This window comes from Pollachius pollachius (genome assembly GCF_949987615.1).
Source record: "Pollachius pollachius genome assembly, chromosome: 11".
NCBI classification, from domain to species: Eukaryota; Metazoa; Chordata; class Actinopteri; order Gadiformes; family Gadidae; genus Pollachius; species Pollachius pollachius.
The window spans coordinates 17450598-17466861 of record NC_136944.1 but is presented as its reverse complement, the minus strand read 5'-3'; the positions used below and the strand labels follow the sequence as shown (position 1 = coordinate 17466861).

The 16264-nt window shown below is 42.9% G+C and overlaps 3 protein-coding genes across 8 annotated transcripts in view; 2 read left to right on the top strand and 1 right to left on the bottom strand.

Moving 5' to 3' along the window:
• The window catches only part of hgs (hepatocyte growth factor-regulated tyrosine kinase substrate), a 13768-nt gene extending 12699 nt beyond the window's left edge, over nucleotides 1-1069 (top strand). For all 6 annotated transcript variants that reach the window (XM_079746664.1, XM_079746665.1, XM_079746663.1 and 3 more), the window contains exon 20: nucleotides 1-1069. This exon is cut by the window's left edge and continues 282 nt beyond it. The gene's annotated coding sequence lies outside the window, so the exon portion shown is untranslated.
• Nucleotides 1070-1260: 191 nt separating this feature from the next.
• Nucleotides 1261-2630, bottom strand: LOC307083168 (methyltransferase-like 26 B; the record flags this gene model as incomplete). The annotated part of the gene is made up of 6 exons (XM_079746981.1): nucleotides 1261-1387; nucleotides 1486-1564; nucleotides 1668-1735; nucleotides 1828-1887; nucleotides 1999-2161; nucleotides 2431-2630. The coding sequence occupies 6 exons, from the start codon at nucleotides 2628-2630 to the stop codon at nucleotides 1340-1342; spliced, it is 618 nt and encodes a 205-aa protein (XP_079603107.1). The 3' UTR covers nucleotides 1261-1339.
• A 538-nt stretch (nucleotides 2631-3168) lies between these two features.
• mrpl12 (mitochondrial ribosomal protein L12) lies at nucleotides 3169-5977 on the top strand. Its single transcript, XM_079745617.1, has 5 exons — nucleotides 3169-3330; nucleotides 4014-4212; nucleotides 4451-4516; nucleotides 4801-4938; nucleotides 5359-5977. The coding sequence occupies exons 1-5, from the start codon at nucleotides 3272-3274 to the stop codon at nucleotides 5473-5475; spliced, it is 579 nt and encodes a 192-aa protein (XP_079601743.1). The 5' UTR covers nucleotides 3169-3271; the 3' UTR covers nucleotides 5476-5977.
• The last annotated feature ends 10287 nt before the right edge of the window (nucleotides 5978-16264 follow it).

The following is a 16264-nucleotide window of genomic DNA, read 5'->3' as shown; positions in this document are numbered from 1 at the left end:
GAAAATATCGTGAAGATGTTGCAGGACTCTCGGTCTTGCCCGCCTGTTCTTACTCACCCAACCGCGCAAAGGAGAGTGGGTGAGGAAAGGGTGCGCCACTCTCTCTCTCTCATCGCTGTGTGTCTCTCTCTCTCTCTCTCTCCCCCCGACATGTATGTATCAATTTCATATTATTAAACAAATTGCGGATAAATAGCCGGATATATGAAAAAATGTAACAATGGAATTGAGATTGGAGTTGGGGGGAGGAAGGAAAATAAGTATGTAACAAATGCTATCTCTCGTATTTTTCTAAAGCGAAATGCACGTGTGTTTATCTGCAATGGGAGCGAGTGTTGCGCCTCGTTCTGACACCATCGTGGCGGGGGGGTAGTTGTATCTGGAGTTCAAGAGACCCGCTGTAATGTTGGTGAATGAGAAATTGTCAGAGGAGAGGAGTCAAACGCCGATCCCTCCTCGATTTAACATTTTGAGTCAACATTCCACTGTGGTAACCTCTCATATATTCCCAAACACATGCGGTCAAGGCAAAGCCACACCGAACTGGCAGTTGACTATGGAAAAGGCCATAGGTTGTTAATAACATGCTGCAAGGGGGCTTCAACGGGAACCATGATATGAAGAGAACCATGACATAAGTAGTGAAAAGTATGCCGATCGGCCATGTTATGCAAGTACTATAGCTGCAATGACCCAACATCCCTTTCCACGCTATAATGATGTGCTTTGTTTTAATTGAGATAGCTTGTGTTGCCTGAATCAAAAGCACCGAGTCATAACAAGATATATATATCCAACATACTGCATTATCTGTTTAACAATTGGACATAGGTTTTTAACACTTAAAATCTGCAATGGATGTTTGCTTTTGTTTTATGTTATGTTCATGGGGTCTCTTAAAAAGCATAACGTGCTAGGTTGGATGAAGGTGTGGTGGTGCGTGTGTGTAACATACACTCACACACGCTGATTTCTGTAATTCTTAATTGCCATCTGTGATCTTTTATTCTCAATCTGTCTGACTTCAAAGTAATTTTACGATTTTATTTAATAAATATCTTGTCGTCCATTTGCTTCTCACCCTTTGTGAGTATATCCTTTGGGGGTTTGATGCTTAATATGCTGGTCTACAATGACACCATTAGTAAATGAATGTATAATGAATCAACAGTTCTTCGTTACATTCATGTATTCGACTTCCGCCTATCATCTGACGTAGAACCAGGTATTGAGAACAAGAAATACACAAATGTTTTGTTTTCACACCTTAATGTTGCTATGTGCGATGAAACGTGGTAGTTATGTGCTCTGTGTTAAGATGGATCCATCTTAGGCTCCTTCACAGCCTTCTGAAGATAAGGCATTTCTTGTAATCCTCCATTTCAATCTATTGGGAACAAAAAGGTTCATAATTCAATATTTGCACACACTATAGCAAAGAAAGATACATTTGAAAGGGCAGTCATGTGCAATCGAGGTACTTACTATCCTTTCCATCCGCAGTCGGTTCCCAAAGGCAAGTTGTCTCAGTACGTCTATGTCTGGGAGCCCCCATTCTGGATTCCTTTTAAAATTGTATATTAGTCACCCCTTCAGATAGTACTACTTCGATAAAAAGTCTGCTTCTTAATATGAATTGACTGCTCTTAGTCTAATAGGAAGCTCACATCTTTTTTATCTCTGCATCCAAGTCTTCATTGCAACTTGGAGTAATCATGCCATTCATTGCATATGCCTGGGAACGAACAAAAACGATCACACACCGAGTTTTTGTAAAGGCTGATTACGCCACGTGTACCCTTGATGAGATACTAACAAAATACTTGCCCCATAAATGATCAGAAGACCATCTTCTTTAAGGATCTGACCTGCTCCAATGAAAACACCCTGGTAATATGCACAATAAAACAATATGTAAGTCTAGAACTGATTTGAGATCAGAATTATTTTCAGGTGAGTTAACATGTAATAATATGCAACATAAATAAACGCACTTACCTGTGCCGTTGTGAAGGAGCTGTACTGAAGCAGGTTGATGGCGACGACGACATCACACGAGTTGTGGGTGAGACCCGCCCACTTGTCGCAGGGCTCGCTGGCGTCCAGGTGGATTGGCTGCCGTACAGTCGTGACTTTAGCGGCCACGATATAAGCCCTTATACTGGAACAAAGTTCAGAGCACGTACACTCATTGTACCGGGATAGGTTGAATGTTGAATACAGTATGTGAAACTGGTAATAACTTGAAATAATAAATAAAATAGATAAGTAAAAGAAAACAAAGGTAAAGCTAAAAAGAAAAATGCATTGTAGAAAGTGCAATGTAGGTATTTAAGATTTAGCAGAAAGCTGAAGTAAACAGTTAAAGATGATATACTTTATCTGACCGACAATCAATGTTGAAGTTAATCTACATGCACAGCGTCCAACCTGTCCAGAAACTCCTCTTTGATATCTGACGGTTGCCAGGTGATGAATGGTATCTTCCGGGCGAAGTGTATCACGTGCTGCCCAGTGCCAGATCCCAGTTCCAGGGCAAACAGCTCTCTGTCGGACTGGTCCTCCAGCACCTCCTCCAGCACCGAGCACACATCCTCCCAGTTCCTCTCTGCTAGAGGCGACAACAACATGGCCTGCGTCATGGCCTGCGTCAGGAAAGAGGATGAAAGAGGTTTACTCAACTTGTTTGATTCCTTGCAATAGAATAGAGCATAAAACATAAAGTTAGTTCTGAACCGCTTTTTGATTCAGTTGTAGGGCCCTCTTTGTACGCATTTTCCAATACCTCCTGTTGCACTGGTTTGCACAAGATGCACGAAATGGCATATTGTTGGAGCCGGGGTGGTGACAAATGTCCAGAAATAACAGACGGGTCCAGGGATTACCTGGTTAAGAGGATTTTCCAAGGATTCTCACCTTGTTCCTGCTCAGGATTCTAGACATTACCAGTATACCAATATGCGCACTTGCAATTGTATTTTTAATCGACAGACATAACAAATAATAATAATAATACTTATCTACTGTTAGAAAACACATCGAATCAAAAAATAGATATGAGTTTACGAATTTGTTGTTAGGTTTGCCTTGTTAATAAAGTTACCCAGACGCGTCCCGGCTTGGCTGATGCATTGTGGGTAGGTCAGGCATAGAGCGGAGGACGCCATGTGCTTTTGAGGCAGAAGGACCCGGGGATTGACAGTACTGTTGTGCGGTTTGCAGGGGCATATTTTGGTCGTTTGAGCAGAGGAGGACCCCGGGTACTTTCAGGATGTTTTGCACCAGATACTGCATTAGGACCGCGCTGCGGATCGCGGGAAACACACACCGGTATGTAACGTTAGCTGGCGTTATCCAACTGACACCTCGTTGTGTAGTGTCAGTGGCGGTAGTGGCTTGTGTGCAAAGACCACTGAACGGTTTGCTCTCGTTCAAGGGCAGGACGCGTTTCTCTTATTAAATGCATTGATATTACAAACGATCCATATACTCAGGATGCATTGCCTTTCTGTTAACCTAATACCTGCATCGATACTATAATATCCTTCTTAAAATTGTGTTATCGTACGTAACATGTTAGCCGGTTTAGCTAAGTGCCATTCATAGATATTTTCTGCTCCATTTACTTTGTTTTTGACATGGTAGATGGCTAAGATAGCAGTTTTACCTTGCACCTGTCTTTCGCCAGGATTTCCGATGTCCTTGGGTTTTAAAATATGTTGAGTTATGTAAAACTCCATCAATGGGAGACGTGTGTGTCGCGCCCAACACCAAGGTCATGTGCACTTAATTGTGTTCGGGTTGTTCTCCTTCAAACAAACCAAACATTACAGCCACCATAATCACAAACACCAATTGTGTCAACGGTAGGAATAAAAAACTAAAGAAACACCCGGATGCGATGGAATACCTGACTTATGTATGTCAGGTATATGTGCTGTTTATGCGATATGTTGTAAGCTATTTTAACATTTTATAGTAATTTATCATTGTTTTCACGCATTGTTCAACAGGCAAGAACTCTTGCGGCAGACGCCAGCGCTGTGTACGCTCAGACATTTAAAGACAACTACAGCAAACCCCTCCGGTGTCATATTGGCCCCTCCTCTGGACGGGGCACCCAAACAGTATTCTCCCAAAATCCAACAACTGGTCAACGACATAGCGAGTCTAACCTTACTAGAGGTGTCAGACCTTAATGACCTCCTCAAGGTATGTGGATAATATAAAGTGTTCTTGTCTAAAATTAACTAGTGTTTAATTGCGTTCCAATAGGTTAATTATTTGCTTTCATTTAAATTAATTCTAGGGTGTTGGTTCGGAAAAGAAAATTGTTTTGTACTGCACTACACACTAAACAGTACAATAAAATGATGTGGATCAAAAGACATATGTGTATACCGCATTGATGTTAAAGTACTCTCTTGTTTTTCCAACCAATTTCTCACAGAAAACCTTGAACATTCAAGATGTAGGAATGATGCCAATGGGGGCCATGGCAGCCCCTGCAGCGCAGGTGAGACTCGCCCTTCTTGAATAAATACTTTACCAGTACCATTACAACTCATAAAAAAAGAAAATGTACAACATAGAATAAATAACTCTAACAACGAGGGAAAACGCATGTAGTGGTAGAGAATAGTGGCACTGCTGGGGTAAGGTGTCTCAAGGTAAATATAGTCGCCGTTGTAACCTATAATTATCATAACAAGATGTTTGCCACAGTTAGCTATGACTGTAGCTAGTGGCAGTACATCCTAGTAAACCATTGTTCGGATTCCTGTGCCCCTGTGTCCCCAGGCCACAGAGGAGGACGACCTTCCAGTCAAGAAGGAGCAGACCCATTTCATCGTGAAACTGACAGAGCTGAAGGCAGCGGAGAAAGTCAAACTCATAAAGGAAGTGAAGAACTGCATGCAGGGCTTGAATCTGGTGCAGGTATGTTCAGTTAAAAATAATTATGGCTTTATCCGTTGTTCGAATATGCTTGTATGTCTGGTTTACATTCTCTGCTTCATACCATGAAAATGCACTGCTGTTACTCATTTATACAAGCTTTACACTGCAAATGATGATCATTTTTAGATCGTAACAAAACTGGCAAATATATTCAGCCTTAAATATACTCTGCTAGAACATCCCAATAAAAGCAGGCAATGTGACCAGTAAAGCTTTTCAACACCATGAAGAGACAGCATTTTGGGGATCTCGATATAGCCATAATCAGCTCTAGGATACTGTATCATCACAATGACAAATTAACAATTGTTGCATCGATACGTAGCATTGACCCAGCTCTTGTTCTGTCGCCCTCTGCCCTGTTATGGTCACGTGATCTACTCTTGTATCCCGGCCCAGGCCAAGAAGCTGGTGGAGAGCCTACCCCAGGAGATCCGGGTCAACGTGTCCAAAGAGGAGGCCGAGAAACTCAAAGCAGCCCTGGAGGCCGCAGGAGGCACTGTGGTGCTGGAGTAACCACTGCGTCCTCCGTCCCATCAGCCCTGCCTGCCCGTCCCGCCACCAACGCCATGGCTACTCATGCACCTAGTGCGTTTTTGTTTGTCTTTTTACTTTTTCTTTTTACCATCCAAGAGGGGAAGGCAATGGAGGAAAGAGTCAGAGGCGCTAAAAGAAATGACCTCCGATGTTCTATGTGCGTTCCGTGTCCGGTGGTGGGGCTGCAGAAATCAAAAGACTGAACTCGCTGCAGGCACCCCTCTAACCTGAACACAGAGGGTGTCCATTTGCAACCCCCGCCTCCTTATCTGTTTGTGTGATGCGTCGTGAGGCTACTTCGGAGCTACCAAACTGGGGGTCCTCAGCCTCATATCAGATGACGGTTTTCTTTCTGTTTTGTATGTCTCCTTTTTTTTTTCCACAGAACGAAATGTTAAGTTGTTGCGATCTGGATCTAGGCCCATTAACTGTCTAAATAAACATAACTGTTGGAGGAGTCTACATTACAGCAAGGATGATTATTATGAACGTGATTAAAGTTGAAATATTCACATGTAATCCTGTTCTTTTCAAGTGTTCAGATGTTGATTGTGTCCTTTGGTGATAATGAAGGAAACATTTGAAAGTAAATAAGATTAGGTGATCCATTGCAATTTTTTGGAATACGAAATCAAGTCAATCCTTAAAAAGTTAATTGGTCCAGGTTTGATATTTTACATTTATTTGAGATCTGTTTTATCTAGTGCATTCAGCACAAAGAGTAGCAGACTCAACTCATCAATTGCACCAACAATGCTGTACATGTTTTTTTGTTCTGTGTATATATATATCCATGCTCGAGTCTAAAGCCTACTCGCCAATCTGCATATGGGTTAATGGATTATTATTCACATCACAAGGTTTTGACAGTAAAAAAGAAACGCATGACGTTAGCCCATACACTTGTGCACTAGCCGAGAACCAGACAGCTACCTGCAGGGCCGCCAGACTCGGGGTGCTGGGTGGGCAGGCTTTTTTTTTTATGGGGCGGGGGGGGGGGCAAGGCAGAGGTGGGCCCCTGGGAATGTAAAAAATAAAATTAATATTTTTACTTTTTTTATTCTTCTACCAACCGCTAGTGGCAGGAGCCCCACATTGCGCTCAGTGGCCACATGCCGCTAGGTCACGTCTCGCTCCCACCCCCGTCAACAACTGTTCTCCCCCTTCCCCCCCTCTCAACAATTCTGCGCAGGGGGATGGTAGGGGGAATTAGGGGGGGGGGGGGCATCAGTACCGCTTGTATACAGGGCCCAGAATTTGGTGCTACGCCCCTGGCTACCTGAACATCCGCCTGCTAAAGTAGCCGCTTCATTTCCCGGAGCGTGAATTATGTTGAACGTGGCTGCTTTAGCCCAAACAGTACACACGGTGGCGCATCACACCACCAAACCGAATGCTGAGCATTTGATGCAGTCTTTTTTGTCGTGTATTTGACATCCTGCATGTTTAATGGTGCTTACCGAACTATCCTGTCCGGAAACAGTAATGTCAGAGACGGGAATGAATTACAATTGAGTAGACAATATAATTTTTTTTTCATACATTTTTCACCCTTATTTCTTCGTATCATGAGTATCAGAACTGCTAATGTAATGGAATCTGCACATAAGTGTCAAACAAGGACTTGATTTATGGATGAGTCCTTGTGCATGAGTTTATTGGATGAGATTCCATAATATATTAATCTCTATGGTTTACATAGCTCTTATATACAGCTAAAGTGTATGAAGTGAACTCCACACAGTCCCTCTGACGTGTTTTTTGGCTCTCGCCATTATGTTTTGGGTCAGGGGAAAGGGTAAGGGGAAAATAAATATTTATATTATACATTTATAATGCTTGAAGTTTTCTGTTTATAGAGTAGGGCTAACACATATTCAACAGGTTGCAGTCTAGAGAAACATTTTAATTTAAGCGGCTATGTCTATAAAGAAGAAAGTTGTATGGCAGTTATATAAGTAAGCATGGCGACCTGTTGCATAAAAACCTCTTTAGGTTAAGAACAAATGCTCTCAAAGGTCTGTGTTGTCTTTATCTCCCATATGCTGTAAAACATCAGTGGGACACTGATGTAACCATCTGTCCTGCTCAGACTTTTGCTGTCAAATCATCACAAAATAACCAGGTTATGGATGTAGATAGTGATCATGTTTTGTCCCTGTGATGGGGTTTGGTTTTAGGACAAGTTCTGCAGTTGCTTCTGTCTGACCACTGTTTATAACCTTAATGACACAATCTTTACGCGACATCTAACCAGTGTCTTTGCTTTACAGCTACTCACCGCTATCTGTGTTGTCTCTCTCCTCCTGTCTTTTACTTTATTTTTCTTTGACTAGGTCAGACAGGTGAGTGTCAGGCTTTTCAGAACTGTAGACTTGTTGTCAGCGCAATCCAACCAGTCAGCCAGTGGTTGTCGAAAAAAAAAAGAAAACATTAAATTAAAGAGACTAGAATTTGAGCTTGTGCTTTGTGTATCAAGTCATGCCTCCTGACGTGAAATAGTTGATAAATCGGTCTCTTGTAACATAGTGCCAGTTTTCTAACCGACATGGAACGACAGATGTTTTATTCATGAGGCCACAGAGACGGTATGGTGCAGACTTGTCTTTGCTTTTGTCCTATTATGTCACAGCGGCTTGTTTGACTGGCTGACAGTACACCACAGCCAGCTCCCCCTCAGGCATTTTACAAGGTAAGCTCCTACTTGACTTTTAATGGGATGATACAATAATATTTCATGCGCCAGAGTAATGAGTTATACCAAGCCAGTATCAAAACGATGCAACCGAGCTTGTCGAAATAATATGAACCCCAAGGAGCCCAATGTTTGTCAAAAGGTTCTGGGTTTGAACCCCAATGTTCGCAATCTACATATAGGCATCCTTGAGAAAGATGCTTCACCCGTTAATGACTTTTAAAAAGTATCTAAAACGATAGGGTAATTTGATTTGGATGAAGTGATCTGACTTCATGACTGCAGCCGCCACTCACATTCTAATGTGACTTTTGTAATTTTTCTGCACAGACCAATTATAAAACCCCCATGTGTCAATTGAGCTATTGAACATACATATACACATACAGTATTGAGTGGTATTCCGGCTCCTTTCAGTGACTCCGAACATTTGGCTCGGCTCACCTATAACAGCGGGTTATTCCGGTCCCCAAACGGCTATTCGTTAATAACGTCTTCCTAGTGAGTTGTCAATGTTGCCAATGCAATCTCTGCAGATCATCTTCAATGTTCAAGAAATGTCACAAACACTGGAAACAAACTGGAGAGTCCACATAAACTCCTTGGTTTTGGTGACCTTCCTGAGGAGGCTGTTGCCGGGGCGCTAGAGCCAGAGCCACTGCCTCCAGGTAGGTCTGCTCATCGTACAGGGAGTACAGGAGGAGGCGGAGGACACAGGCCTAGCAGGGATCCTGTGTTCAGGGGGAGGGGGTTGGAGGTGTGCCCAGGATCCTGCAGGCCCACAGAGGGGGTTCAGTCCCAGCTCAATCAGCTTGCCAGCCAGTCTGTTGGGGACTATGCCATTGAATCTGAAGTGTAATCAATGGTCGGCAGCCTCACATAGCCCACTGTCAAGAGGAGAGTGTGTGGGCGGCGGGCAGGACCCCCTAGAGACAGAATCAGCGGTGGATCTGTTTGTCGGATATGTGAACTGCAGCAGATGGAATGAGGTGTATTAGGGAGGAAGGGCACAGATGTAACCCTTGATCAGCCCCTGGAAGCGATTCTAGAGCACTGAGGTGAGTGCCACTAGTCGCTAGCAGAGAAGCATTCCAAGGCCCATAGTGAGTGCTAATTTGCCATATTGCTATCCATGAAAAGTAAAAGAAGATTTAAAATCAAGATAAATAGGGTGAGTCACATCCATTACTAGTAACAGCATACGTTTTTGCTGAATGTCTATGACCTTGTTCAAAGTAATGATCATCATCTCATAATCACAAGACCTTACCACACACACACACACACACACACACACACACACACACACACACACAAACAATAAGCCTGAACTGGCCAGGCAGTGACAGCTTCCTTCTTTTATTTATTTTTAAATGCAACAGTCTTATAAAACAATTGTTCTGCTCTGCATCTCAGAGCACCTTCTGAGAATGAGGAGAGAGAGACAGCGATGGAGGCTGCGTTGATGTGACAGGGCCCAGTATCACAATGACACAGACAGTTATTATGTGCAAATAAGTGATCTCACCTGAAGTAATGAAGCATTACAATGGCCGGTCGCATGCAGGGACTCCATGCTTCAACAAATACATTAAAGGACATAAACATATTTATGAACGGCTAGCAGATAGCGGGCCAGTCTGTTCAGAGTCCCGGGCCCTTTCTCCAACCAAGTCCGACCCTGGGCAGTGGTGAAGTAAACTTGTGGGCTCTTATACATCTCCACTCCTGAGTTAACCCCCCTCTTTAGGAAAGCTGAACTTTGTTACACTTCATCTATCTCTATTCGTAACACACATAAAAGGGTATGCAATAAGATCGCCTACTCCTCTAGAATAATAATGGACGAGGACACTGGGCGTGGGAACATGTCTCAATTAGTTGCACTCCCTGCGTGCTATTTTAATGTTGTTTCTTAGAGACACTGTGCACACTTTGTTCTGGATGAAGGAAAACTACCGGGGGGGGGGGGGGGGGGGGGAGTTACTTTGTGTTTCCTGCACTGCTTCTTTGATGACCAATCACGTCTCGTTAGGTTTTTAATACCGAGGCTCATGCATGTCCACGCCACAGAGCCCACCCACAGAAGACCCCACCCCCGTCTCAGTGGATTCTCATGCAGTGCCAAGAGTGATCGAGTTGTGTTCAGGTTTAATCTCGTGTCAAGCTCTCCCATGTCTCTCTCCCTCTCTCTCTCTCTCTCTCTCTCTCTCTCTCTCTCTCTCTCTCTCTCTCTCTCTCTCTCTAAATCCTCAGGGAAAGGATTTTTAAGTTTTAATTTACTGGGCGCTGCAAATCCTTTTTGAATCACTGTACATGGATTAAGACTGAGACATGTTTTCACTGTGCTGCTTTTGAGTTTTTTTACATTATTTTCTCTTTACACACACAAACACACACACGCGCGAGCACACACACACACACACATACACACACACACACACACACACACACATACACTCACTGAGGTGCGATCAAAGGACAAACACAGTCCATTATAATTCCACTAGCCTGTGCCCTGGGACATAAAAGTTGCAGGCCTGTGAGTGCTATGAGTGACACCTTTAATAGGTCCGTGAGTGACACCTGTGGTTATCCTATCATGACGGAATTGGCGATTGTGTTGTATGGCTGCAGGAACATGAACTCGTTGACTATAATACGTACGTTTGGGAGTAGTCCAAATGTAAAAACGTGATTCCCTCCAGCTGGGATGGGTCTTTCGGAAAAAGAAACCTGCGCAATTAAGTGTAGATAATTACAGTTGATGCCTTTTATGGTAATTACATGTAGGTCTCGGCACTCGGCTGTCTCTTTCCAACGTAGGGGCCCTAGATGCAGGCACGCCGCGGCAACACTCACATTTGCCCGGTTGCGTGTACGCATACCAATCGCCCGTTCTTCTTCTTCATCTCTCTCTTTCACTTGTTTTCTAACCGCATGCTGGAACGCTAACTAATGGGAATATCAGCATGAGATGTTCAAATTATTGTTATTTATTGATATGCCGGGTGCCTTAATCCATTTTTTTTATTACAAACCAAAGTGGATACTTGATATTAATGTGTGTTATACATAGGCTATTTCACTTAAATTACGCATGTAGTTTTGAGTTTTTTCTTAGCAGAATTCACAATTGAATGTGTAACCTTATTCACAAAGCACAAATTCCAAGGAGCAATGACAAAGCTATTAATATAAAAAAAATATTCAAAATACAAAGGTTTAATGTTTTCATTTCATGAAATAGTATGTATTCTTTTCTTTGCTGCTTGTTGGTAGTTATAATTTGTGGTTTTTTGAAAGCACTTTATAACTATCAAGCCACATAAGAATTATTAAAGGTTATGGCCAGGGGGAAACTCATGAATATGGATGGTTAGTCTAGCTTCTTTAGATTAGTAGTCTATTGATTTATGTATTCTTGAACTCCCATTATTTTGAGCAGTGTTTGTGATGCAATGAGTTACCCATTTCAAGTAATCAGAAAACCATACAATACTATAATTATAGTGTTCTCAAACAATTCTAGGGCTTTTAATAAAATGTTTAATGTTAATAAAATATATGTATCCACATGGGTACAAGTATTATAATGGAGACAATGTCCTACGTCGACACCTCTGTGAACAGTATCTATAGCTCATCGTTTCCTATTCTGCTGTTTCCAACATATTTTCAACACCCCTTATCAAACTGATTCAAGTGCATCATCCTATAGCCTCTTGGTTTTGCGAGAGGCTATAGGATACCTTGTTTGTCTGCGAAGTGCTGCTGTAAACAAGAGCTGCACTATTGTTTTCCCTATGTATTGCAAAACAACTAAAAAAACAACCACCTTATGATTACTACATATAAGGCACACAGTGGAAAAAACATTGTGTTTTCCTGCTGAGGAAAACAACTTCAAACACTGTGTTATTAGGCTATGATCTATTATTTCCGCGATAGGGCACTGTTTGCAAACAGTGTCCTCTTTACCTCTTTTTGAATACGAAATGTACTAGATACAAAGAGTGAGTTGAAAATGAAACTACATGTGATCAAGCACTGTCTGCACGGGGCTATTGTTTGAGGGGGAAAAAAATATTCTTTATTGTTAACCTTGAAGCAGTATGCAATTTAATCTTCTGAGAGGTAATTTCAAATGGTTGCATTTTCAAATGATCCTGTGTATGTTGAGTGTGTTATGTGTATTGCAACCATCCTATAGTAATAGGATTTGTTGCAACATAAGCCGACTGAGATACATTTCCATTGAAGCTTATGAATAAATGTAAATCCATACCCACCTGGAATTTGTATATTTTCATGTTCACCCTCAGGAAAAGAAAATAACTTGAAAACAGTAGTTCTATGTAACATCAAGTAAGAAAGAATATCAGCTTTTAATATTAACTTTACCTCCTGGTAGTACATACCCTGGACACTTTATAATTCTGCTTCTCCACATGTCCATCACAGCATGGCAATTCTGTGCTTCCAGAGACCGACCGACAGATGAAACACATGAGCCTGTGACGCATCTGCTGTCTGCAGACACATTGGGTGTTAAACTTCTGTGTTGTTATCTATCTACCTGTCTCCTCGGGAGGTAGCGATACTGATTTCCTTCAGCTGACACATCAACACAGCCCAGGAAATGAGTAATGGTTATGGCAGGAACCTTAGGAAGCTTAGAAAAACAAGTATTGATGTTGTTTTCTGCTCAGCAACGGAGAAGAGTGAGGCTTTTTTTGTGTGTGTTCTAAGATGTGTGACTGTGTATCTGTGATACCGTTTTTCATTTTATTTTCTCAATTTGCAACTAAGTATTAACACTTGAGGTCCAGTGCCCGGTCTACAACGGACACACAGGCTCAGCTATGAGCTCTAATAGGATTGGGGACAAAGAGAAAGCGGTGGGTTGTGACCCAGACATCATGTAAGTGTCGCCGAACCGTGACCCCCTTTTTAGGTGTTAACCTTTTTCCCGCCCCCTACATTTTTGCATCTGCACAAATGCTTCCGTAAACATTGTGTTAACCCGACCTCCACATCGCCCACCAACACCAAGGTCTCAGTGGACGTTGCCAGTCCCATCGCTGCACACATAGAGCTGGACATGTACCAGTACTCGTGCCTATGAATCAGCGGCCTTTGTTTGTTGATGCAGGACCTGTATGAGACCTTTGAACTGTGACCCATGGCTATATGGCTTGCAAGTGAGCAGGCATGCACATCAGGCATTAGGAAACACTGCATCCTGTAAAAGAAGACGCTGTGCTTTGTGACTATTACTTTAAGCAGCTAGCACTGTGACTGTTCTCCTCTCTGCATTAGTGCCAGATGAAAGGGTTCATTTGATCTATTCTCTTAAAATGGCGGCACATGTCTTTTTTGCTTAATAGCTTGGAAGTTAAGAGGTCTTGATGGGAAACCTAGCTGAGCAACGAGCCAAACCCCTCGCTGCTCATTGGTGATATTCAACCACAGTCTATGTAAGTGTCAAGTCTCTACGTATTTGGGATATACATATATATATATATATATATATATATATATATATATATATATATTCAATCACAGATCCCAAATCTTCAATGTCCCAATTGTTATTGACTGCAGTGTAAGATTGACAACAGGGAAAGCTGTGGGTTTAATCAGCGTCCATCCCCGTGTCAGGGTCTTTGCGGGAGGCCCAGCTGAGCAGCTTACTTTATCTGCCAGCTAAAAACTAGTTTTGGAATCATTTCCTGCAATCTATATGGTGTAACTCTAGGTGTGACAGTTAAGGTGAGGAAAGAACATGAGCTTCTTATCCTCTTGTTTGTCGGCTGGGCTCGTTAGAAAGGTCAGACTGCACACCCACATCAGGAACAACAGCAGGAGGCTGTGTGTGTGTGTGTGTTTGTGTCTTTGTTTTTGTGTGTGCGTGTGCGCATGTGTAGGAGGGGTCACATGGACTGTCAGAGCGGTTCACAGTTCCCTTTTTGCTCCCCATTTCCCCGGTCATTTCGAAATGTATTTGGCTTTAATTTCGCGGAGAGGAGGAGAAGTCAAGACAAAAGCATGACGAAAAGTGAAATTGGAGGGGGTTGTGCGGGTCATTATACCCTAACGACATCATTGGGCATGCTCGGGCCATTAGTGGACCCGACAGAGCCACGTAATCACATTGCTTATCAACGTTGCCCGATATAGGCTGGACACAGGTAGAAGATAGTGCTCTAGCGCTCTCTCTCAGCCGTTTCCACCCCCTATTAGCCCTTGCTTCTTGCTCACGTAACGCCAAACTGTGGCGCTTTGATGGCAAAATCCACCAAAACCAGGAGAACTATAAAAAAAAAAAGAGAAAACACGGTCACAAAGTTTATTTAATCTGACTGCGTTGCCTTTTGGTTTCCTTGACTTACGTTATAAGCGACTCAGTGTGGGGGATGTAGTACACGTACCTGGAAATCGTTTAGTGTGCGCGTGTGAAAGCTCTTGCTCTCTATATTATGATCTGTGGAGGATCTGTGTAAATAAATTCAGAAGAATATCAATGTTATGTAAATGTAAAACATGCAGACATTTGTGAAACTGTTGTTAAACATTCAAACAGGCAGTAATTGTGGGATGTAGGAAACGTGAGAAGCATTGCTGAGTGATGATATAGAATATAGAATATCAAAATGCTCTGCCGTCATCGCATTTCAGTCGCATTTCCGTCCTCAAATGCACAAAGGGGGAATGGAGCCCATTCATAACAATTTCTCTATGCCGATTATTATTAATACTATTCTTCCTGTAGAACCTATAAAACACACAGCCGAGGTGTATTAGTATAACCACAGCTGGTTAGTATTACCAGGCACCACGGCACATCGGCACATCGGCCCATCAGCCATGTAGCGTTGAGACCTATGGAGGCACGCCGCCTCAAATAAGCAGTTTTTTTATTGAAATTAATCATATGAAAAATAAATGCAATAAGAGGCGTGCCGACCCAGTCGGGCCTCAGCTATGAGAGGTGCGCCCGGGGCACTCCTGCGCCAGGTGCCCGGGCCGAACATAGCGATGGCCGCGCTCTGCGTGACGTTGAGTTGGAATCAAGCAATTAAGCACCACCAACGAATATCGGCTGTTTGAATGAGCAATGTGTTTTAATGACTATATTGTACTAATATCTCGGCGCCACCCTGCGCCTATGCAGTCTGAAGGTCCGACTCTTCCTGTAGAACCTATAAAACACATTGAGCCGAGGTGCCGGTTAGTATTACCCGGGACCTTGGCCACCATCGGCCATGTAGGTCCGGTAACAAAGAAACTCTGGTAAAAGGGTGTCCTTTGTTCTGTGCGTAAGAGTAAGTCTTAACTAAGAAGAAATAATTATGATGGTACTTCATATTCATAGTCACGAAAGGGGAAAAATTCATACTGCATAAAATAATTCCTCAGGTACAAACTTTTGGCCAATAGTTTGATACGTCCTTACACCATAATGGAATGTAGGGATTTATCACCTATTTGAATTGACACAGGCCTATGGAAGACATTACCATGAAAATCAATCAGCAGCAGGCCCTCCCCTCCACAGAAGAGAAACAGACTGTCGATGAGTAAAGTGATTGATGACACTCGGGAACCCTATCTCCATTCTTCAGCCGTTCCTCCGTCCGAGAAATGACTTACACATGTCTGAACCTGGCGCCGACACTGGCAGATCTCACTCATTTGCATTTTGAATCGCTCTGTAGGGAAACAGAAGCGTGGTGAGATGGGGGGATGTGCTGGCTAACCCCTTCCACATAGGATGCCTATTTCACCACTGCCGTCCATCACCGCCGCCAACCTCCCCCACGCACACGACACCTGATCCTCCACCTCCCACCCACACAACCGCAACCTCCCGTTCTCCCCCAGTCAGTCTCAACATCATGCGTCCCCCGACCCACAAGGTAACCAGTGGATGCTGACGTTGTTCTAGGAAAGGATAAGACTGAGGTGGAGTTTTGTTAGGATTAGCAGAATGAGCCGTAGTGTAGTGGAGTGAGGGGTTCTGCTGAGTCAAAAAATAATGGAGAATGTCACATTAGCAAATAAAGTGGT